Here is a 24,476-nt window from a genome sequence, read left to right as displayed (position 1 = left end):
TTCTACAGACATCTCGGTTTTTGTTGTTGTTTTGACTTCTCAATGTCCAATGACTTGTTTGTAAGCATTGTCTTTGTCCCATCCCTTGCTTCAGCACGTGGGGTGTGGCTTCCTAGTTTCTTGTGATTCTCATTAAGGTGCTGGCTGCTCTTGAAGATACTTTAAGGTTTATTTTCATCTCAACCAAGAAATGGTCTCCATAGCTTTCATCTGTCCATTGATTTTGGCAGCTAATTTGTGGCAGCCCACCATTGTGGGTGAATATCCTTTTAATTATTTAAGACACCTTTCCATTTCCAATTATCACCTTGCACTAAGCTGAGTTTTGTTTAGTTTTGGGTTTGAGATGGGTCTCACTGTATAACTTTGGCTAGCTTGAGACTCATAGAAGAGAGGAAAGGGGGAGGGATCGAGGAGGAGGAGAGAAGAGGAGAGAGACAGACAGAGACAGAGATAGAAATAGATACAGAGAAGGAAAGAGACAGAGATCTGCTGCCCCTACCTCCTTGGTGCTGGGATTAAAGATGTGTGCCAATATGCCAAGCCCTAAACAGCTGTCTAGTGTTATTTACCCTATAGTTTTACATCTTTGTGTTTAGGGACCTGTAGTTTAATGACTGATTGGGAGACAAAGCTATGCCTTGGTAAGTAACTGTGTTTGTATAACAATAAACAGCTTTTCAAGGCACTAGACCTTAGGCCTCTAGAATTGGGTATTTTTCCATGAGCTTTGGGAACATAAACATTTCCATCACTGGATTGTGATTACCATGCAAGACTAAAATGTTGCTTGTATGTCCTACCAAAGGTTATAAAGATAGATAAATTCAGCAATAGTTTATCAAAACAAAAATTAATAGTGTTGGCAGATCGGAAGAATTTAGTTTATTTACAGTGAAGTTGAACCTTTTATTCTGTGGTCCTTGTCATATCTCTTAACTGTAAACATGAAAATAACCAGAAAGTTTGATTCATTTGCTTAAAAGTATATTTTGTAATTTTTGTTAAAATGCTGAAGATTTAAATTATAATGCATGCATTTTAAAATAAAACTAGACTTTATAAAAGTGGAGAAAGCTCATGCTAATTCACTGCCTTTGGGATATGCATTCTGGGCATTGTTTTTAAGCATTTCAACCAAAAAATGCTTTAATGGAATGTTACAGTCACTGCTCATTATGTTGAATTCACTTGCAGGTCATTTGTTCTTAACTGGCTTTTTTTTTAATGAAAAAGTAAGCATTCACCATGTGTTACTCTGAGGAAATCAGTCTCAATTGTTCCTAACAAAAGACATGTTTTAAAATGAAAGCTCTGAGCAAAGCTGCTTCTGGTTTTCAGTACTTCTTGCGGTACAGATGTTGGCATTGTGATGAAACAGAGCTTATCTTTGGCGTCAGCTGGAGATGTGATTCTGTTATAATGAAATGTTGATCAAATGCTTACGCTGCGATGAGGATATGCAAGTGTGACTATGCCATGCTCAATTCTGTGCTGTAACAGAACATACTCAATCAGTATCTTTATTGGTGTCACATGGAGAAAAAAATGTTCTTGTTTCTCTGAGTCGGAAAAATTTTCAAGTAAGACTCTAAGCAGTAGTGCCAGACCTGTCTTTAAAAGTACAAGGCATGGTTTTGTTTTGTTGTTCTGTTTTATAATTCTGCAGCAAAATAGGACCTAAGATTTTAAGAAAAAAAAAAAAGTAATTTATTCTGGCTGATTTGTATAGAGATAGATACTAAGCAGTCCTATAGAGTGATCTGCTGACTTACTGGGAAGGAACAACAAGCAGATCAGGAAAATGCGTACAGTAATTTTTGAAAATGCACAATAAAAGAACGAGCTTAAAAAAACAAACAACCACTCTTTTGTATCGTTTAACTCTTAGAAGAATGGGGGTGCCAAGGTAGAAATGCATGCAGTAAGCGCTCCCTGTCCTTTGGGATGTTGCTGCTACGAGCTTCCTCAACGACTTCCACAAAGATGTGGAGAGCTTATTATCTCTGATCTAGATGTTCTGAAGTAAGAAATTTGGTTTGAGGAAACAATTGGATTAGTTAGTTTGATAATAGTCATTATATCATATGTTGGAAATACCTTAAATTTTCATCAATACAAAATTAAAGAATGATTCTCTTATCTATTGGATGCCTTGTAACTATATAGAATGAGGCTGTGCAGAAAAAAAATAGACATGGTATAGTAAAGAGGAGCAGTGAGATTTGTGGGTATCTGCTGTATGTTATATAATAAGATATAAGAAGGAAACGTGGTGAGCAAAGAACGAGCAGTGAGATTTGTGGGTATCTGCTGTAGATGCTATAGAAATCCACATATAGTCATACTTCCCATCTGTTGAAATTGAAGGTACAAATCTGTGTTGATATGGAGAAGGTATTCTCAGCAGATAATATGGAAACTGCAAGTTAGTGAGCATTGTATGTTTAAGAACAGATAGACGTGGACATAGATGAAATCCCAGAGTGTTTTTGTGACAGTACCACAGGCAGGTATTTCTTAGTGATGAGATTATTTCATCTGTTACTTCCTGTGTGTTTATAAATTTTGTACAATCAACAAATATCTCACAGCCAAAGCCACCGTGGAGGGTACCTCCAGCCCTGTAGCAAAGTCAGCTTTAATGCTGATGAAGCACATAATTTAAAGTGTGTTTGTTGGTGGAGTCTTAGGAGGTGAGGACTACAGTCAGAACAACCACCAGCAGACTACAAGCATAGTAGAGCGATCGTCAGCACATTCAGTTAAGTTGGGAAAGCTGTAAATACACTGCGGCCTGTGCAGTGGTCCAGAGGATAGCATATGGATTTCATGTGGCCAGCTCATGTTTTGGGGATACCACACCTGATGGAACCTGAATTGTAAGATGGGAGAACCGTATCATGGATTGCGTCATTAATGTTTTGGCAATTACTGTTTTGCTGTAACCAACTAAAGATGTTGGACTGAAGCCATTAACTTAAGAGTTTGTGAGTGTATACTTTCTGAAAAGAGTAATGGTTACTTATTAATGTGCTAGATAACAACTGTGCGATATGCTTTAAAGCTATCAGCAAAGACCTGGATACCATAAACAAGAGCTGGCAAATTATCTTGTTAAAATATACCAAAAATATCCTTTATATCAGAGTAAAATTGGACAAGATTAGGAAATTTTAAAAAGAGGAGAAAAAAATGTAGATGAAGGACTAACTGGAAAGAGAAAAAAAACGAACCAGAATGGGGCAGGGGATACTGGGAAGGATTGGGGTAGGGACATACATATGTATGAAAATGGCATAATGAAACCAATTATTTTGTATGCTATCCTAAGTATTAATTTTTATCAAAAGGAGAAGAAGGATAGATGTGACTCAGTGAGGAGAGCACATGCTCAGCAAGCTCAAGGCACAGGGTCCTGGCCTTCAGGAAGAAGAGAAGTGACCAAAGATATTGCGGGCTACCTTGTGAACCACTGTGGAGATGGCTAATGGTCAGTATTTCTAGAAACATTTATTTTAGCAAAATGACAGCCAGAAGAGATAGGAGACTAACCCGAAGCCCCGAAGGAAATGAAACAGTTATCAAAAGGAAACCTCCGAACTGAAAAGGTAAGACCCAGATAGTCCAGTAAAACCTCCAATGCTGATATTAAGGAGGGCAGTAATATTGCTTATGGAAGAGGACTGTCAGACACGGGAAGAAAACTACTAGAAACTTCCCGCAAAAATCAGTGACTGGTCATGTTACTATTTCACCTTCTTAATGAAATGTTTTTATTAATACTTTTGAGAATTTTGGGCTTGCATCCAATACTCCCAGATCCACTCTCAGTCCCGGGCCCCTACCAACTTTGTGTGCCCTCCTCCTCCCTCTTTAAAATAATCTACCTGGTCCAGTTTGCTCTATCTGTAAACTCTTAGGTGTGGAGCTGTCCCCTGAAGCTCAGCTGACTTACCAGAGGTCACACCTTTAAAGACCACCAACTTCTCCTTTCTCAGAAGCCTTCAACTGTCAACAGTTCCTCAGCAGGGGCACAGGCTCTCCACTGGAGCCCCTTTTTAGGCCAGGTTGGAATGTTAATTGGTCTTGTGCAGGTCATGTGCATGCAGCCACAGCTGGTGTGAGTTCTTGAGTGCAGTGGGTCTGTCATCTCTAGAAGACATGGTTTCACTCCAGTCCTCTCCTCGGTCTCTGATAGTCTTTCTCACCCCCCTTCCTCGGTGGTCCCTAGGCATTGAGAGTGGTCCCTGGTTGTGTGGTGTAGATGTCCGGCTTGCAGCTGAGCACTGCACAGACACTGTCTTTGCCCTTTGAATAGTTGTGAGTTACTGTGTAAACCACTGTCTACACAGTCCCCTCTTTGATGAGAACTGAGAGCTGTACTAACCTATGGGTACAAATATTCAACTCTATAGGGCAATTTGGTACTAAGTCTTCATAGCAAGAAAAACACAGTAGATTCACTCTTGGGCCTATGCGCTTCCCAACCCATCGGTTCCATAGTGCCAGGCATGCATCTCCAGGCCACCTTTTTCTGACCTTACTGAAAAAGACTTTCAAGTGTTGTTAGTATGTCAAAATGATCCTAATACCAGAAATTGACAGAGCGGTATGCATGGATGTGTGCACTGCAGATCACTCTTATGAATATTGATGGAAAGCCTTTCAACAATATACCATCAAACAGAATCTAGGCGCTAAATAAATATCATGACCAGGTTGATTCCATCAGCTTGGCTTGATGTCAGAGAAGCCTTTCTGCATATGAAGTGGACTGAAATATAAAAATCTGTCTGATCATCTTCAGAGGTGCCCAGAATACTTTGCTAAAATTCAGTCACTGATTATGGCCACAGTTACGTGATTACATACTTGACAGAACTCAGGGAACTGTGCTCTGAAATAGAATTTGTTTACTGATTGCAAATTTGTCCATAAAATTAACTTTTAAAAGAAATACAATCAGTTTATAATAACAGAAAATAATCTGATATGCACTCCTGAATACATTAATATTTGGTAAAATTAGGGGTTGGGGAGATAGCTCAGTGGGTAAGAGTGCTTGCTGTACAAGCTTGAGAACCTGAGGTCAGTTCCCCTGCACCCATATAAAAGCCTGACATCACTGCATACACCAATATCCGCAGCACTGGGAGTAGGGGCTGGAGGGGGGCAGTAAGGGATAGGAGGGTCGGGATCATTGGGGCTTGCTGGCCAGCCAGGATAACTGGGAGAGGAGAAGGGGACAGCAAGGTCTGGGTTCAGTGAGAGACTGTCTTACTGGAGTAAGTCTGAAAATAATAGTGTAGGATGCTCAATGTCCTTCCTTTGGCTTCCACTCATACACACACACACACATGCATGTGCTCCTGCATGCATGTGAACACACACATGCCAAAATTTAAAATTTGGTAAAATAAAAATAAATAGAATTTGTCATTTGAGATAGTTAAAATATCTGGGAAATATCATAAAGGTAGTTTGTGCCCGATAATATACCCCTATGGCCTTCATGGTTTTGAATTGAAATGTTACTTTAAGGTTAAAATAAGATGTATGTGGAGGAAAAGGAAAAAAAAAAAAAAAGATTAAGGAGCCTTCATCATCCTCAGTGTGTTCATTCTTCCTTCTGAATTCTTCATGTGCAGAGACTTTTAGCCTGGGGAAATCATTCTGCTGTTTGAGACATTGTTAAGATTAATTGAGCCTCCAGATTTTACGTATTCTAAAAGCAATTTAAGTATGAAGAATCAGGGCAAATTTTACTGCCATATCTGCTGTGTCCCCTTTCTCGCTTACAGCTAGGTCTTAAAGACATTGTAGAAGCACTAATTGCATTTTCCTTTCACTTTTGCCAAAGAAAGGGAGACCTATCTGTATTGTCAACAAGGGAATGGATAAGACAGAATCAACACCCTGAAAGTGGTAAAATTCAAGAAAGAGAGGAAAAAGAAACCTTTCCCAAACTTGGTGAATGTAAAACCAAATGCTATTCAATAGACTTCAAGTAGATATTTATAACTGGTCACTTCAATTCCATCTTCATCCGGGTGATAGGTCATTTTATTCCAGTGATCTCAACTTTGTCTCATCCATACCTCTCTCACTACCAGTCACTTCTCAGACAAGAACAAGCTGAAGGGAGCCCTGTCCCTTGTCACACTCCATGCCATTCTATGTTTCTTGTTTTCCTATTGGTCCGCAAGAAAATAGGAAAAGGTACCTACCTGCCACCCAGATGGAATTTAAAAAAAAGTTTTTTCAATCTAGATTTGGTAAAGTGCTTCAACTGTAACCCACTTCACAGCTCCACCCCCACCCCTACCCTCTGCTGCTTCCCTCCACCCCATCTTCTCTGGCTTCAAATGGAGCCTTCCCTCACTACCATCCAGTCCTCCCAGTCTCCGGCCCACACCCAGAGCAAAACCACAGCCCTTATTCCTTCAGCATTGCTGCCATATGAGTGTGACAAGCAGCACTCATGGGATGTACACAGAAAAGTCTCACTGTCACATCGAGTGTCCAGGGCTGTTGTGATGTGGGCAGAGTCTGCACCGTCACGGTAGCTGATCTCCTTCCTCAGTGAGAATGTGTAGCAGGAAGGTAGTCTTCCTGTAGCTTGCTGTGGTCTGGCCGATGGGAGTCAAGATGAGAATGAAGGAGAACAAGAGATATGTTTGGACTTATTTGTCTTGAGATTTTTACACAATTTGTTTTCAAGAGAAAAAAATAGGTTTGGGGTGGGGATATGTGACTTCATTCATTGACAAGATGAGCTTAAAGAATCTGTGGAGCACAAAGTAGGAATGTCTGTGAGGTGGTGATATGAAGATAGGTCAGCTTTCTGAGCAACATCAGCATATGGACCTTAGCAAACATTGTAGGAGTGTGTGCTTAAAGTGAAAGAAGAATTGAGGAAATGTTAGGGGCCAGTCCTGAAGGATATAAAACATCCTTGATCTGTGGAGATGCCCTTTTGACTTTAAAGAAATCATTTGCTTCTTCCAAGCAATAATTTCCTTGCTGACAAGCATTTGTGTAGGAGACTTCTAACGTCACGCCTTTGCATGGGTCTTTATGATTGGTTTGGGAAGAATAGGAATTATTAATTACTTAATTTTGTGATCTCATTAATGTCTCTTGGCTTATACAATTACATGAACTCACATTTTCTGATGAGTCAGTTTGTTGGACACAGCAAGTCTAAGAACATATATATATATATTCTTATTGAGACCCAGAAAAATAGCAAGTTTGAAGAATCTAGATATTTATGAGGTTGATTAGCACTCTTCCCTCATGCTCTCAGCTTAGCTACTTACTCAGCTGATAACTTAGTGAACCTCTCTGAATCTCATTTCCCTCACCTGTACCTGCACAAATAATGATCCTTGCAATAATTAGCAAGGGGTTGAGGAATGTTCCCAAAATACTTACAAAGATACCTGGAACAGACGCCTTCAGTAGACCTAAGCTGTCACTTTACACTCACAGTGATAGTGGCATTGTGTGGTGAGAAGCAGCTTCATTTTAGGTCAGAAGTTTTCAAAAGAAAAGTACAGGGCCAGTGAATTGATTCCATGGGAAAAAGTGCCTGCTGCCAAGCCTTAAGGAATACATTTGACACCGAGAGCCCACAGGGTGAAAGGAGAGAAACTACTCCTGCACTTCTGTGCCATGGCACGTATGTGCCTGCACAAAAAATAAAATTAATTATAATAAAAAGACTTGAAAGGAGAGTGACGAAGAAATGTCCCTACTGTTTACTAATAAATGGGAAATTTGGGTGACTGAACTCCATGGTTCGTAAAATTCCATTTCCAGTTTCAAAGCCTGGCCTACCAAATTTCAGTTGTATTCAAGTTCACAGCTTATATGAGACCAAGGCATTGGAGCAGCTAGACCAGTGGTTCTCAACCCCTTTGGGGTTGCATATCAGATATCCTGCATGTCATATATTTACATTACAATTCATAGTAGTGGGAAAATTAGTTATGAACTAGCAACAAAATAATTTTATGGCTAGGGTCACCGCATGAGGAACGGTCTTAAAGAGTCTCCGCATTAGGAGAGTTGAGAACCACTGCTCTGCCCTTAGTGCTTTATATTGCATTTGGTGTTGTGTTTGCTCAGAAGACAGCTTTGTACAAAGGCCACCACAAACCACAAGCTCTTCTCTTTCTCAGTGATAAAACCTGACTCTTCAAGTTTCTTGGAAGATAGGAAACTCATGGCTGATATCCTTTCAGCCAAAAGAATCCCTAAAATGTGTTGCTTAGGAAGCTTTAGGTTGGAACATTAGCTCCAGAGTTTTTAGAACATTTTCTCTTTTCTTCAGAATTTCTTTTGGTTTCGGCTACTTAGAGGCAAGGAGATGCCTCTTACTACATCAGCTATTGACACTGGAATCTCCAGTTTCTTTCTCTTAACTACCACCTCCTTCTCCACTTCCTTTTGCTCCTTCTCCTCCTCTCTTCCTGTTGTCCTCCTCCTTTTATTTTCTATGTTTAATGAAAGGTTGAGTTCAACTTGTCAAGCACAGCCAAATGTGTGTATCCCTGTGCAATGTGCTGTATGTTGAGAAGGACAGTGATGTGACTGCAGTAATTCAAAGCAGGGTTTTAAATGAATAAATAAGAATAAGCCTCTGGGATTAGTCCCAATTGAAAAGTTCAGCGACACCAGGGAAGGTTGCATTGCTGGAGGGGATTAACAAATGGCTGGCTGTGGAGAACAGCATTCATGATCCAGCCACATTCTGAGTGATGGACAGCCTCAGCCCAGTGCCACCCGTCTTTCCTGACACTCAGACTCCGAGAGGGGATCATAAAAGCAAGGTTTTGCCCATTTTTCCTTCTCAGAAACTCTGTCTGATTGTTATATGAAACCTTTGAGTTAAGTCACAGAAAAGGCCTGGCTTTAAAATTGTTACAGTCTGAGGGAAGAAGATGAAGTGAGACTTTCTTCCATAGATCAGAATGAGTGAGAAAACAGAGAATGCCCTCCAGGTAGTGAAAGAATAGAGCAGAATCACTCTGTGATCAAGGCACAGAGTATGTTAACAAAGAGAAACCTGTTTGTAAAGGGCCTTCACAGCAAACAAGCCTATTATTGACACCCTATTATTTGATCCTTAGGACAAAGGGTCTGTGTCCCCATTTCACACCTAAAGTTGCCAGGTTGATGCAAGGTCACAGGGCTCCAAGTATAATAATCTGATTTCAGGTTTGGTACTTTCTTTGATTATAGTCCTGTTGAGTGCTAATTTGTGGAAATTTATAGAAAATTTCTAAACACCCATGTGCTAATCAGCTTTTCATTACTGTAACAAAAGATCTGAGGCAGTCGGAGTGATGGCTCAGAAGTTAAGAATACTCACTGTTCTTCCAAAGGTCCTGAGTTCAATTCCCAGCAACCACATGGTGGCTCATAACTATCTATAGTAAGATCTGATGTGCAGGCAGAATGTTGTATAAATAGTAAATAAATCTTTAAAAAAAAAGTAGGAAGCTTTGAAGGCTCCAGTATCATTTGGCCTTGTATTTGGAGGCCAAATACATAGTGAGAACACATGGTAGCAGAATCCTGTTCATGGAACAAGAGATTGGTGTTTCACAGCCCCTTCAAGCGTACAATCCCCAGTAATCAAAAACCTCCTTCATTAGGCCCCGCCTTCAAAGGTCTCACCTCTCAGAAGAACACCCAAGATATGGAAGGTCCAAGTATATACATGCAAGTAGATTCTCAGACCTTTGAACATTTTCATTTTATTAACTTTATATTATACATTATATAAAACTTTTGAGTTCTTCTTTCTTTATACATGGTTTGAAAGTAATCTTGTGTTTTTTTGCTGTCTTGACAAAAGCATTGAATCTTGCAAGGAAAAGATAGTACACAGTAAGAAGCATATACATATAGAAAATATTGATTATAATCTTGGATTATGACCTAGGAGTTTAATGGCAAAGAGAAGGTGTCAAAAGATGGATGCTTATGGTGTTGAAATGTTAGAACAAGATGTTCCAACCCCATTTTCTATTCTAGCTAAAAGATAAAAAGGAACAAAGAGTAGGGATTCAAAAGGTATTTGAATTTTTAAACTTATTTTCTGATAGTCTGCCTTGGAAAACTTAGAAAGTAACTACCTTCCACATCTGTTTCCATGAACCTGGCTGAAGGCACGGACTATAAGCCTCTACCCTTTCTAGCCTTGGATGCTTTTTACATGGATGTGGCTCTATGTGATGGCTTGTAGGTATTATTAAAATATAAGTTGAGAAGGGTCTGAAAGTCTATATCGCTTTGGTAAGTTTCTTGTTTCTATTACTATAATAGTTGGCAGGTTAGAGTTAGTTCCTTGGAGGTACACACAATATAAAACCCTCAATAATGTAGAGCAGATTGTCTGGTAAATTTGCAAGACTAATAATTCTCTTTCATCATGATTTAAGCTTTTGGTAGCTAGACTTGTGACACTACACCTATATCCATTGCTCACTGTGCTTTAGCAGTCCCCACTGACTTCTTTTGATGCTAGTTTAATTGATCCATTTTGAATTGTACCGTGGGGGGTACCACCAACACAACAAAGTCGGCCTGAGTCAAACACAATACATGAAGCTTGCAGCGAAGACAGTAAAAGACAGTGAGGTGGGGCTTCTTTCTTTTCTGCTTCCTCAGAGGTAGCCATCTTTGAAGTACTGTGGGAGAAGGGCAAAGGCCAGCTTATAGCTCTTTTGGTGTCTCAGCAAATCCTCGGTGCTTGAGGTCTCAGGCAAATGTAGTTTCAGGGGTGTCTGTTTGCTTTCTGCCTACTATTCAGGACAGAAAGCTGACCTTTCACTCATCCTGCTTCATTGGGATGGAAACAGCATTTCAGTTTAGAGCTAGGCCTGAGGTTGATGCTTGTACAAGGTGTCTTCCTTCTCAATGAAGTCTGTTCCTGTTTTGTTCTGTCCTCCTCTATTTACATTCCAGGCCCTTGTGTTTCCTGCCATATGGACATTTTGAGATCCAGTTCCATACATAGTGAGACATACAAATTTAAAGTATTTGATACATATTTACTACACGGGTACACCTTGTCTTAAGCACACAGATCAGATGTACAGTACAGTACATCTGATGTACTGTACAAAACAGTACAGCCACTATTTTGATTGGTTCGGGGCTATTTTGAAGACCATAATATAACTAAGTGGGCATGGTGGTGCAGGCCCTCAATCCTGGCACTTGGGAGACAGGGGCACTCAGTCAGATCTGTATGAGTTTGAGGCTAGTATGGTCTGCATAGTGAGTTCCAAGCCAGCCAAGACTACAGACCAGTTCAAAACGAAACAATACGAATATGACAATGGAGTGTGTACAGTGTTTGAATTCTTCCACCCAGTATTATGCTGTGACTCAAACACACTTTTGAGTAAAGAATGCCACTGTGGGTATCTCAGTTTTTTGTTTTCTTTTTGGATTTTTTTGTTGTTGTTGTTTTGTTTTTGTTGTTTTGATTTTTCAAGACAGGGTATCTCTGTGTAACAGAGCCCTTGCTGTCCTGAACTCACTTTGTAGACCAGGCAGGCCTTGAACTCAGAGATTCACAAATAGTAAATCAGGAACATTCTAGTCTTTTAGTAGAACTCAGCACTCAACTCTCGTGGGTTTTCAGTATATCCAAGGGTAGGAAGGCGTTTTCTTAGGAAGTGCATATATTCTTTTTTATATTGACAGTTTTTTCCTAAGTTGTTGTAGCATTAGCACTCCTAAGCTCCTGTGTTTTCGGAGTACAATTTTCTTTTGCTTTAGATTAGTGGTGCCAGTTATGTGGAAGGTTGAGATATTTGCTACCCATCTAAGATTATGCACATAAACATACACGTTTACATTTCCCATTTATTTCATACAGATGAAGAGGTAGAAATTTGCCCTGTCATATGCCTGAAGATGTAGCAGTGAATAATGCCACAGGAAAGAAAAACCATCCATTAGCTTAAAAAAAACCTAATTTAATCACAATAAAGTTTACTGAAGAGATGTCTAGTTTTATGGTGTAGAAGTGAGCGTGAACCTTAACTGTACATGAGTGATATTTAATTCCTGGAGTGAAATCAGAAGTACCATTTGATGGGGCTTGGTCCCTCGGATACTGCCTCCGGCACAATTCATTTGCAACAGTTTGAATTGTATTTTATGGCTTCAATTTTCTCTGATTTGTTCTTGATTGCTTTGAGAGGAAGCAGTAACTCAATATATTAAACTGTTTAGAATCTTCAGCACTGGGCATTTTAATTCTGTAAAAGTGTGTGTCAACAGAAGGCTGAAAAGAGATGGAACCACAGGGCTCCAGTTTATTAGGTTACATAATGGTTCGTTCAAGTAACTTACCTGTGTGGGCTGGAGGGCAATATAACTGAGAATAATATTCCCGGTATTAGAAAAAGAACTCTCAAAGTAAGAGTACATAGGATCAATCTAAAAAAGCCTGTTAGGCTAGATTTCCAAATAACAGTCTTCGCTTCCCTCTTGGATAGACTTAGTTCATTCATTCATTCCTTATCATTCATTCATACAATGGCTCAGCAAACACAGAACAGTTTGTGGCAGGCCCATATTCTTGATCCTGGGCATATAGCCCAGAACAAATCTGGTTTTGCTCATAAGGAACTGACATTTTTAGATGGGGAAGAGGCAAGAAAACAGATATAGAAATAGAGATTAGAGTGAGATAAAAGTAGGGATAGAGGGATCATGTGATATAGAAAAATAAAAACAGGGTAAGAGGCCTAGAAATGTAGGCTGAGTGCTTGAAAGTTCAAGTGCTTTTTTTTTTTTTAAGGGAGCATCAGAAAGAGCATCTCCATCAATGGTTAATTGTGGGAGGGAACTGTGCAGTGTGGTGTTCACTAGAGGAAGAGCTAGAGCATCCTAGAGCATTCTAGGCAGACTCTAGATGAGCTGCATGGCAAAGAGGCCTCTGGGTTGGGAGTTTAGAGGTAAGCAGGAGAGCAGAAACTCATCAGAGAAGCTGTGGACCACTAGAATGATCTTGGCCCTTTTCAAGAGAATAGACAAAGCCAGGCAGTGGTGGCACATGCCTTTCATCCCAGCACTTGGGAGGCAGAGGCAGGTGGATGCCTGTGAGTTCAAGGACAGCCTGGACTATAAAAGTGAGTCCAGGAGAGCCAAGACTCCACAAAGAAAAACCGTGTCTAAAAAAATAAAAAGAAAAAGAAAGAAAACAGATGGGAGAGAGAAATAGAAAAAAATTCAAAGATTCTGAAAACGATTGTCTTGAAAATTGGGAAGAGTGGACTGTAGGGGAAAGGCATGGAATGAAAACAAGTTGGGACCTCTAACTGGTATGTTGAGGCATAGGTGTTTTATTTTATGGTATTATCACTGTACTTTAATAATAACATTAATACCTGGACATAAGACATGAGTAAATAATGACTGGCTTATTATCAATAATTAGTAATCTACAGATATTTTAAAATAAACTGTATGGCTAAGTCTCTCATTACCCACTACTTTATGGTCTCTCTCTCTCTCTGCTGCTTTAAGTTAAGGTATGAGACCTTGATTTGAATGGGTTCAGGCCTTTGTTCTTCCATATACTGGCAATTGGGCCTTTTGAGTTTTTTTTTTTTTCCACAACTGCTCCTAATAATATCAATAACTAATTTATAACATGTAACTTATAGATTAGTATTTAATTTATAAAACTGCAGAAAGGAGAAAATGGGACTTTGGAGTGTGAAAATGATTGTAAGCAATAGACACTTAAACATGTCGCTTCATTCCACCTGCCATTATTTGCCATCACTCCAGAAACATCTGGCAGATCCCAAAGCATGGTTCTCATTGTGTAATTCAGATTCTTATCAAAATCTGAAAAGTTCCCTACTGCTTCCCATGTTAAATGTAGACACTACCGCCAGGCATTCACGCCTCCATTCTCTGACTCCATCTTTTCCTCATGATTCTTCTCCAAGTACTTCATCTATTAGTCAAGCTCACTATGTTGTAGTCATCTGCTACTTCTATATAAAATATCTTCCATTAAAATTTTACCTGTTCTTCAAATCCTCTCATACCACTGCAAATATGCAAATGATTTCTCCGAGTGCTGAAACATCATTGCACTTAAAGGCAGCAGTAAGCATGCAAAGGCGTTGTATCCACAAAGGCCAGGTGGGTATTACTAAATCTCTGGTTTTCCCTGAAAAATTGGGATCAATAATAATACCTATCCCATGAGGCTGTTGTGATTTAATGGGAAATGGCATCATGTAAATTAGTTCTAAAACAGGTATGAATACTGGTGTTATTTTATGTTCAGCACCCATACTTATTAGGAACTTCAAATAAAACCTGTTTGAGACCAAGTGGAAAGACATATGGACTGGGAAACAGGAGACTTGGATTCTAGTGTTGGTTCCCACCATAACAAGCTGTGTGATGCTGAATGTCACTGACCTCTGTATCATACTTCCTTCAGCTGAAAGAGATTACTCTAAATTCAAAGTGGCCACATTTATATCTATACTTCCTCAATCCCACCAAAACTGAACTCTTCATTTCCAGCCCTGTGAACCTTTCCTATTTATTTGATATTACCATCTAAATTATCTATTTCTTTGAACACCTAAATTTAATCTATTGGCAAGTCTTACTCACGGATCCCCAGATCATATTGAGCCCATCCAGTTCTCACCACTACTACATGTACAACCTGAGTCCAGTACTCCACTCTCTGCAATAGCTTCCTAATCTATCTTTTGGCCTCTACTCTTGCCTCCTGCCCTCCTTCTGTTCATATTCTATGTAGCCGTACTGCTGTTTGAAGCATAAACCAAGCTGAGTGTGGTGCTCTATGCCCTTAGTCCTACTTCCTTAGGTACTGAGGTGATCACTGGAGCCCAGGAGTTTGAGATTGGCCTGAGCAACAACACAGTGAGATTCCATGTCAACCAACAATCTAGAAATAAAGCACAAACCCCCATTATTCCCCTGCCTAACACTCCTTGGTGGCTTGTAATCATAGAGTGAGGTACTCAGTCCTTTGCCCTCTCAGGTCACTGTCCCCATCACGTATTTTCTTTCCCTGTACATCCCCAGTCCAGTGGATGCCTTTAACACTGGTTGGAACACTCAACTCCCAGCAGTCCACAGGACTTGTTATTGACAACTCAACTCCACCTAATTGCCCCCTTAACTTCTATGGGTAGTGCTCTACCACACAATACTACTTTTACCCCCAAAGGCTTGCCATCAAAGGTCTCCCACTTTGTCGTTTCCCACTCCCACCCAGTAGAAACTAAATGTCCTCACATAAGTCTCATTTCCTAGCACACACAGTACCTGGTACCTAGTAAGTAGGTATGCTGGGATAGGAGACGTGACTGAATAAATGAGCAAATATAATCCTGCTATTAATGAAACACAGAGTTTTGTACTACTTACAGAAGCCAAAACCTGTTACTTTTTTTCCCCTTACATTTAATCCCCACGCCGAGCGAACATCAGAAAATACATGGTTAGCGGCAGAAGTATGAGAACTTAAAAAAAAAAAAAAGTCACAAAGTTTCCTTCTTCCAACCGCCTTAAGTATGCTATTCTCTCCCACGCCCGTCCCGGACTCTGCCTTACTGTAAACTACCCTCCTTTTTGACTTCTTCCTGCAGGTGCTAATTCCTTATGTCTCCTTACCCATACCGCAGCCAACGGAACAGTTCGGCTGCCACCGTACCCTTTACCCTTCCTTGAGAATGCTTGGGAGTTTTCATTGTTCTCCAGAAAGCCCAGAACCTGCTCTTGTCCACCCCCAGGCTAACACCCCTCTTCTTCTGGCTCCCGTCTGCCACCTTGCTGGGTGCTTCCAGGACAGTTTTACAAAGCTCCGTTAGATTTGCCTCCTTTAGATTTCGGAAGACTGTGCCCCTTGTCTCTAGGAAGCTCATCTAGTCTAGACCACGCCCCATCATAAAGCCCCACATCACCGAGGGCCTGTCTTCCTGAGCTCCTACTTGCTCCATAAACATACAGTTCTGAATGCCCCGGCCTTTACAACCTGTCTTCCCGCGGGCCCGCGCCCAGCGACTATTTGCGGAAGGAACGAACTGACGAGCCTGTTCGCCTTCCCCCGCCGCGGCGCCGTATCGATGACGCGTTAAGCTGGCGCCGCGGGGACGGGCGTGTCAGGGCGCCTGCGCGGAGGGGCACGCCTGCGCAGAGACGCGAGCCCGCTGACAGATTCTCGAAGGCGGCGGCAGCGGCGGCGGCCTTGGGCCGCGGGGAATGGGAATCCTAGGACCCTGACTGAGCACCGCCCCCGCCTCCCTGCCGCGACATGGCTCAGGAGAAGATGGAGCTGGACCTGGAGCTGCCCGCGGGCACGGGCGGGAGCCCGGCGGAGGGCGGCGGCCCGGGCGGCGGGGGCCTCCGGAGGTCTAACAGCGCCCCCCTAATTCACGGCCTCAGCGACTCCTCGCCGGTGTTCCAGGCCGAGGCGCCCAGCGCCAGGCGGAATAGCACGACGTTCCCGAGCCGCCACGGCCTGCTGCTCCCGGCCTCGCCGGTGCGAATGCACAGCAGCCGCCTGCACCAGATCAAACAGGAGGAGGGCATGGACCTGATCAACCGAGAGACGGTCCACGAGCGCGAGGTGCAGACCGCAATGCAGATAAGCCACTCCTGGGAGGAAAGTTTCAGCCTGAGTGACAACGACGTGGAGAAATCCGCCTCCCCAAAGCGCATCGATTTTATTCCGGTGTCTCCAGCACCGTCACCCACCCGGGGAATTGGGAAGCAGTGTTTTTCACCGTCCTTGCAAAGTTTTGTGAGTAGCAACGGATTGCCTCCAAGCCCGATTCCCAGCCCAACCACCCGATTTGCTACCCGGAGAAGCCAGAGTCCCATCAACTGCATTAGACCAAGTGTTCTTGGACCATTGAAAAGAAAATGTGAAATGGAAACTGATTATCAGCCAAAGAGATTTTTCCAGGGTATCACCAACATGCTTTCTTCTGACGTTGCACAGCTGTCAGACCCCGGAGTGTGTGTCTCTTCCGATACCCTGGATGGAAACAGCAGCAGTGCCGGATCTTCCTGTAACTCACCAGCTAAAGTCAGCACTACCACCGACTCTCCTGTGTCGCCTGCCCAAGCAGCCTCCCCCTTTATCCCAGTAGATGAACTTTCGTCTAAGTGATTCACCCCTCTTAACCCCCCCCCCCATGGAGAGACAAAAAAAAAAAAAAGGAAAAAAATTGGAAAAAAGAAAAAGAAAAAAAAAATCAAGTTAGAGCAAGCACTGAACTTTGTCGATTAAGTTGAGGCTGTTTCATATTTGACTCTTCCCTCTTTTTTGGAAATTCCTGAAATGTTATTCTAGAGAATTTCTATGTCAGGTTCCTGCAGATGCCCTTGAATTCAGTGTAGTAATATTTTCGGACTTTTTATCAATAAGTGTGTTGAAGCATACATTTTACGCTGCTAATATGTCTTAAATACATATGTTATCCCTTGATTTTTTAAATAATTGAGAGCTCTATTTATTTATGGGATTATTAAGTTCTGATGAAAATATAAATGTTGAATTTCAGTTTAGTAAACTGATGTTTTAAAATTCCATAGTTCATGGCACACTAATTTTTAATGTTTTCAATGATTGCTGTTTTCTATCTACTGAAGAACTTACCTACTTACCGCTTTAAAAAAAAAAAAGTCATATCAGTCCATTGGTTGTCTTGTTTAACCTGGAGCCCTTGGATATTTAATGTGTTAGGCACAAAAGTGGATGGGAGGGGAAAATGATAAAAGGAGGAATTATAACACTTTGCAGCAAATATTTTAAAATTATAAAGTATATAAAAGCAAACATTTAAGAAGGACATTTTCTAACGAAAATTTAATGGTAACTATAGTAAGTCACAATATAATAACAAAAATGAAAAGATTCTTTTTGAAAACATTTTTAACCATAAAGTGCATTCTTTTGACTATAATCCTAAATGTGCAATGGGACAGTGCCTTGTAGTCTCAGCTCACATTAGATAGGCAACAGCAAGGCTCTTGCTACCGTTTCAAACATTTGTGAAATGTAAATGTGCTGGAAGCCCTGTTGAGTGTTGGGAGAACACCCAGACAATATTCTCTTAATCATTGGTAGACTTTAAGCTATCCAGTCATGTCTCTATTCTTAAAATGTCTTGCCAATGAGAAGCCAGAGCAGCATTTGGCTGCTTTTCTGCTCTGCCTATCTGTCACCTTCATACTTTTCCCTTAATCAGGAAGGAAGCAACTGTTTCCTTGCCAACAGGTATTTCCCGCCTCCTGCCAAGCTAGGGCATGGTTAGACAGAGGTACCTCTGAGTTGGATTTCTGACAATGTGATACATCTCTGTGGTTGGAGCTATAGTAACAGCATTAGAAATTTAGTTAGTTAAAGCCTGATGATGTGCAAGAGATCAGTGGACAGTCACATCCATAAATCATTACTTAGGTTTTTTTAAAGGTGGAATTGTGGGGTGCTTTTCTTTTACAATTAAGATAAACAGTAACTGCTTTTTATATTATAATTCTTTACAGTACTTCTAGATAGATAAGGCAGACAGATAACTCGAATGAAAAAAAAAAGGTTAAAAAAATACTTAAAGAAAGACCATGACAAAAATTCCTACTTACTTTTTAGTAGTCGTCGCCTACAGACTTTAACAATTATGTGGAAATTTTACAACTATGAGAATAAATAGAACTGGCCAACTCTTGACAGTTGCATCAAGTTTCAGTGAAATGACATCAAGGGTAAGATTGTGTCAGTATGTTGTACTTGTGTTTCCATCCTGATTGTTCCTCAGTTTAAACCTACACATCCAAATTCCTTTTGGGTACCTTGTGCTGCTTTCAGGAGTAACTTTATCAGAGTTCACGTCCACACTTACTGTGTTCTCACAGGTCAGTGCCGCCTTGCCTCATTTCCTAAACTGTATGCCATTGACACACTTGATGCCTTCCTATTACATGTATGTCGGTTATAGTCTGTCAGTTTCTTCTTAACTATATCTCAGATCCCACTCTAGCTCCCCTGTCACCTGCCTGCCTGTGTCTCACCTCCCTTTGGGCTTGATGTTCACACTTACTCAAGAATGACCTTTTTACAATATATTGTTGTTGTTTTTTTTTTTTTTTTTTTCAGTTTCATACTCAAAAACTTTATCTTTTATAGCCCTTATAGTTTAGACAGTCCTATAAGTTCTTTAGTGATCTGGCTGTTCCCTGAAGTGACTTCAGTCCTCTCATCTCAGTACTCACCTCCTTCCTTCTGCTGATAGACTACCTGACAACCCTTAAAGGGACTGTCTGTTCTTACATGTTTACACCTTTAACGTGCGTGCGTGTGTGCGTGCATGCGTGCGTACATGTGGAGGTCAGAAAACAGTTTGTGAGTTGATTGTCTCCGTTCACAGTTCGTCAAAGGATGGAACTTGGCAGCAGGAGCCTAAATTTACCCATATCAAGCCAGCCTTCTCTGCCTCTGCCCCCGTTTTTAATTCCACGTGAATTCTCATTGAAAACAGTGTGTATATATGGATTACAAAATACTTAAGTAATGTATATGTGTATATGTTTAAAAACAAGCTTACCTGCCATTTACTATGTAAACTTCATTACTTCTCTGCAGTAACACCTGCTGGGAGTTTGGTGTGCACCCCATAGATGTGTTGCTCTGCATTTGCCTGCATACATGTGTGTGTAGGGGCAGGGAATCAATATGCAATGGCAGCATTTCTTTTGCCCCATGTGAATCACTCACCAAGTCTGACTGATTTTATCTCCTGGAATCTAACTCCTGGTTTCAATCTCTGCTGCCAGCAAGATCTAGGCTATTGTATCCTTCTTGGACTTCTCTCCCACTGCTCAGCATCCTCATTCCCAGCTGCTATCTGTTGTTTTGCTCAGTTACTCTGTTGGAATTGTTTGTTTCCTATTGTTTTTAAGAGTATACCGAAAGGTATCAGTTTTGGCTCAGGGACTTCTCAAGGGGCCTCTTCCCTTGTGTTTTTGTCACACCCTCACTAGCTAGCTTTCCTCTTTAAGTTTTTTAAATTTTATTTATTTATATGTTGTATGGGTGTTTGCCTGCATGTATGTCTACATCATATGCATGCCTGGTGTCAGTTGAGGCCCAAAGAGGGCCTCCAATCCAGTCCTCTGTAACTGGAGTTACAGCCAGTTGGGAGCTTCCACATGAGTACTGGGAATAAAATTCAGGTCCTCTGGAAGAGCAGCCAGTGCTCTTAAACTTTGAGCCATCTCTCTAGCCCCACTTTCTGCTTTTTAAATGCCTAGTATTTGCTCTTACCCATATCCTTTGCCAGGTCATTTTCCTACAAAGCATGAAAGCCTTTATATTCCATAGCTGCTGCTTTTCTATGGGTGGTAAATCTTAAATAAGCTAAGGTTCTAAGAGTTTGTTTGGTAATTTACATCACCATAGCAACTTCAACCATTCCTCCTAAGCTCACATGGACATTCTCTTCCAAAACACATTTTTAAGACTCTAGTATTGCCAGTTCATAAACTCTGTCCTAAAGCAATTAACAGCACTTAGTTAAAAGTCCATTTTGCCATATCTAATAAACTTCTGCGATATATTTTCTTTTATTGTGGCTGTTAAAAAAAATATATTGTGAATGAAAGAAATCACGGTGGTTACCAAACCTGAGGCTGCTGGATGCTGGGACCTTTAAGCATACTTAAAAGCGCTTGCCCTCCAGAAGGACCTGCAGCAGGTTGCCTTCTGGTGATTCACACTGATTGGGTCAACCCATTACATGTCTTACCTCAAGAGACCACTTGAGATAGTTTACAGGGAAACGGGGAGTCTGAACTTAGGGAAAGACTGAGCAAAGACACTTGCAGCTGTTGACTTAGGTTTGCATCAGTTTAGAGGTACAGAGCTGTGGGGAAGAAATGTATATGTATGTATGTATGTATGTATGTATGTACGTACGTATATGATCAGTAGTGGATAGAATTTGTACTTCCTTCAGTCTTCCAATTAATGAGGAACATAGGATATTTGTGGGCAGAGTCAGGAGTGAATTAAATACTTAATGACCTGAAAATCTGTAAAGGAGAGGCTGAAGAATGCCTAGGAGGCTAACCAGGCCACATTGAATTTCATTTGGATAAACACAAAGAAGTGGGTTGAATTGACTAGGTTTGGGAATCAGCTATTTTAGGTACTAGTTAAAGTGTATTGTGACAAAGTCATTCCTTGGAAAGTGTAGTTGTCTAAGAAGCCTTGAGGATGGCCAGAGAAGGGATGGTAAGTGATGGACCGCCCTGCCTATAAAGGGTTTAATCTTTATAATCTGTCATCCCAAAGTATGTGGAGAACCTGGTCTCTGTGGCACTTTGCACCGTATTTTTTTTTTAAACAGATGATTTTATTTAACTAGAAGAGCAGTTCAAAAGGCAAGCTTCCACCTTCATTCCACTTACTTAACAGACTGTGATGTCATACTGCTCCTGACAGCCACGACACAGTTTGTTGACATCTAAGTAATTTTTTTTCTGGAAACTTGAAATAGTCTTTAGATAAAATAAAATGAAGTGCTTTCTGTGCATCCAGCATTTTATTTTTTAGGAGCTAGTTTTCAGTATGATCATTTTACCATTTATCTGAGATGAATGCCTTCCAGGCCTTTGTCTTCTTTTCTTCTGATTATTTCACTTTATTTTATGTGCATTGTTGTGAGAGTGTCAGATCTCTTGGAATTGGAGTTACAGACAGTTGTGAGCTGCTATATGGGTACATAGGAATTGAACCCAGGTCCATTTGGAAGAGCAACCACTGCTCTTAACCACTGAGCCATCTCTCCAGCCCCAGGGTCTTGCTATCTAAATGGAGAAATAAAGGCAGAGTGGTGAGGACACTTGCTGTGAATCCCAAGCTGGAAGCTGCACTGCTGTTTGCAGTCATTATGAACAAACTGCAGAGCCAGGTTGCTGTGGTCAGGATGCAAGGCCATAACAACAGTGCTAACAATGAAGGAACATTGAATTTAAATTGATAGCTGACATTATTGTGCGCTTCTGAACAGTTATTTCCTTCTGTAACTTCCCCTGGATTCATGTCCAGCTCACTGGAAATGGAGAAATCCTATTTCTTCTTTTTACCTATCACCCTTGCTTTCCAAATCCAGAACACTGATCCTTCCCTCACAGCCACTGCTTGCTCCGGATTTGAGAAACCTTGCGTACTTTCTTCAGTGAAATAAGGCTATTAGTGCCCAGCAGCCAAGATTTTCAGATGACAATTTTCTCAAGACCCTTTGCCTTCCTGAATGAGGAAGCCAGAGTCATCTAATAACATAAATTTTGTTGACAATAATTAGTATCAATATTATAATTATTTACATCTGGAAGATCTCAGTATTCAGTGTGTGTTCAGACATTTTCATTAAACACACACTGAGAGAGAGAGATTGTTTATCCTCACAAATGTTCTCTGAGGCAAATATTATAAATTACAGTTGAGAAAATCACGTTTATTTTCTCAAGTCCCATTTTTAATTTTTTCCCCTTGAGTTTGGCTCCTTTTTGTTTTTCCTTGGTAATTTATTTGATAAGACCCTCCTTCCCAGCTAGTTAGTGCACTTGATAATTGTGTTAGTGTTACCACCTCTATTTTTGAATCAAATCATGTATTTATTAAAAATGACACCTTTCAGTATCATTATTGTGTTAAAGGAAAATATCAGGTGAAATATTGAAATATATGTAATAAAATCCTCCCTAAGCTCTGCATTTTAAATTGATTTCCTATTTGAAATGATAAGAGATACCCAACTCTTACTCTTAGTTTTTTATGGTTTTGTTTAAATGAATATAAGATTTGTTATTCTGTTAAATACCTATTCATAGATTTTGTTATATTAAAATTTGAATTGACTCAGTTGTTTTTGTATTTACCATTCCTCGGAAACAAAGGCAAGAACCAATTTGAGTCTTCTCTCCTTACTCCTGCACCACTGAAAAAAACAAAAAACAAAACAAAAACACCCTTTTTTACACATTTAATACCAGCACTAAAGAGGCACAGATCTCTTGAGTTCTCTCAGTTCTCTCTGAGGCCAGTCTTGTCTACAGATTAAGTTCTAGGGCTACACAGGAAAACCTTGACTTGATTAAAAAAAAAAGAAAGAAAGAAAAGAAAAGAAGAAAAAAAGAAAAAGAGCAGCTATAATGTATGTTGTAGCTAAACTCACAAAACTTTTGTTCCTGATTTTTAGTTTGTTCATTTTGAACTTCTAGAATAAATCCTCATAGCAATATAAATATCACTCATTAACAAACTGTACGGCAGCATGTTCAAACTGGAACCCTGAAAGCCCATCTTCACCCATCTGCAGTAGTGAGGCAGAATTACTCTGGTTTGTTTTCCAGCTGTTTACTGGGGTCCCCATTTCCTGACTACCATCTAAGGCATGGCTAACCAGGAGGCAGTGAAAAACAACAATGGAGAAAGAGCTTTTGTGCCCTAGCAAAGCAAGATGGTTGTTTGAGGAAATCATTTTCCTTCCCCCTTGCTTAAAGGACAAAGAAAGATTTCAGTGTTGCATTGCAAACTCCTTGAAACTCAAGTGACAAGTGGCTATTCAGAGTTGGTGTCTGTCCCTTCAAGTGAGGCCTATGACCTGTCACTGAGGGAACAGACATTTATCTATCTATCTATCTATCTATCTATCTATCTATCTATTTATTTATTTGGCAATGGTAAATGTTGTCTGGAGCAGTCACACCAGACCCTCCTGTGAATAGAGTGACAACATGGCTTCCTTGAACATTTATCTATTCTGTTTCACCTCCTCCAAGATTTAAAGTCAGAGCAAGGCGTGGTGGCACAAACTTGTAATTGGGGAGGCAGAGGTAGACAGATCTCTGCTATTTCAAGGCCAGCTTGGTCTACAAAAGGACAGTCAAGGCTGCACAGAGAAGCCCTGACTTGAAAAACAAAAATAAAACAAATCAGGCCATGTTTAAGAATTGCTTCAAGTCGCTCTCTTGATGGTCTCTCCTTTGAGTCCACTGGAGGAGGGATGGGTAAATAATGGTAATAGTATTAAGTACTGGTGACTTGAGATCAAGAATTAAAATTCACTCTTACCATTTAAAAAAACAAAACAAAACAAAAAAAAAAAAAACCCAAAAATACTCTTGCAACCTGAGTTAAAATTTCAGACTTTCCTCAAGGCCTCATTTACCACACTGCTTACTACAGAGACTTCTGAAATGAGCTTGAGTGTGCACCTCTAATGACTACCACTTAATTCTAAGATTAAATCAGAGCAAGCAGTGTGAGAGAAGACAGCCTTTCCTCCTCCACATAGCCCCTGCATTCCAGGACTGCCCACACAGTTGCCTGTACTTCCTGTTCCCACATCTGCCTGTGCTTTCTGATAAGT

The 24,476-nt window shown here is 40.6% G+C and overlaps 2 protein-coding genes across 3 annotated transcripts in view; both read left to right on the top strand.

Moving 5' to 3' along the window:
- The window catches only part of Pip5k1b (phosphatidylinositol-4-phosphate 5-kinase type 1 beta), a 270,694-nt gene that overhangs the window by 63,552 nt on the left and 182,666 nt on the right, over nt 1–24,476 (top strand). The window lies entirely within an intron of this gene.
- Nucleotides 16,220–22,966, top strand: Pabir1 (PP2A Aalpha (PPP2R1A) and B55A (PPP2R2A) interacting phosphatase regulator 1). Its single transcript, XM_060387777.1, has one exon. It carries the CDS (start codon nt 16,352–16,354, stop codon nt 17,210–17,212), a length of 861 nt encoding a protein of 286 aa, XP_060243760.1. The 5' UTR covers nt 16,220–16,351; the 3' UTR covers nt 17,213–22,966.

This window comes from Meriones unguiculatus, chromosome 1, assembly GCF_030254825.1.
Source record: "Meriones unguiculatus strain TT.TT164.6M chromosome 1, Bangor_MerUng_6.1, whole genome shotgun sequence".
NCBI lineage: Eukaryota > Metazoa > Chordata > Mammalia > Rodentia > Muridae > Meriones > Meriones unguiculatus.
This window is presented reverse-complemented; position numbering and strand designations above follow the sequence as displayed.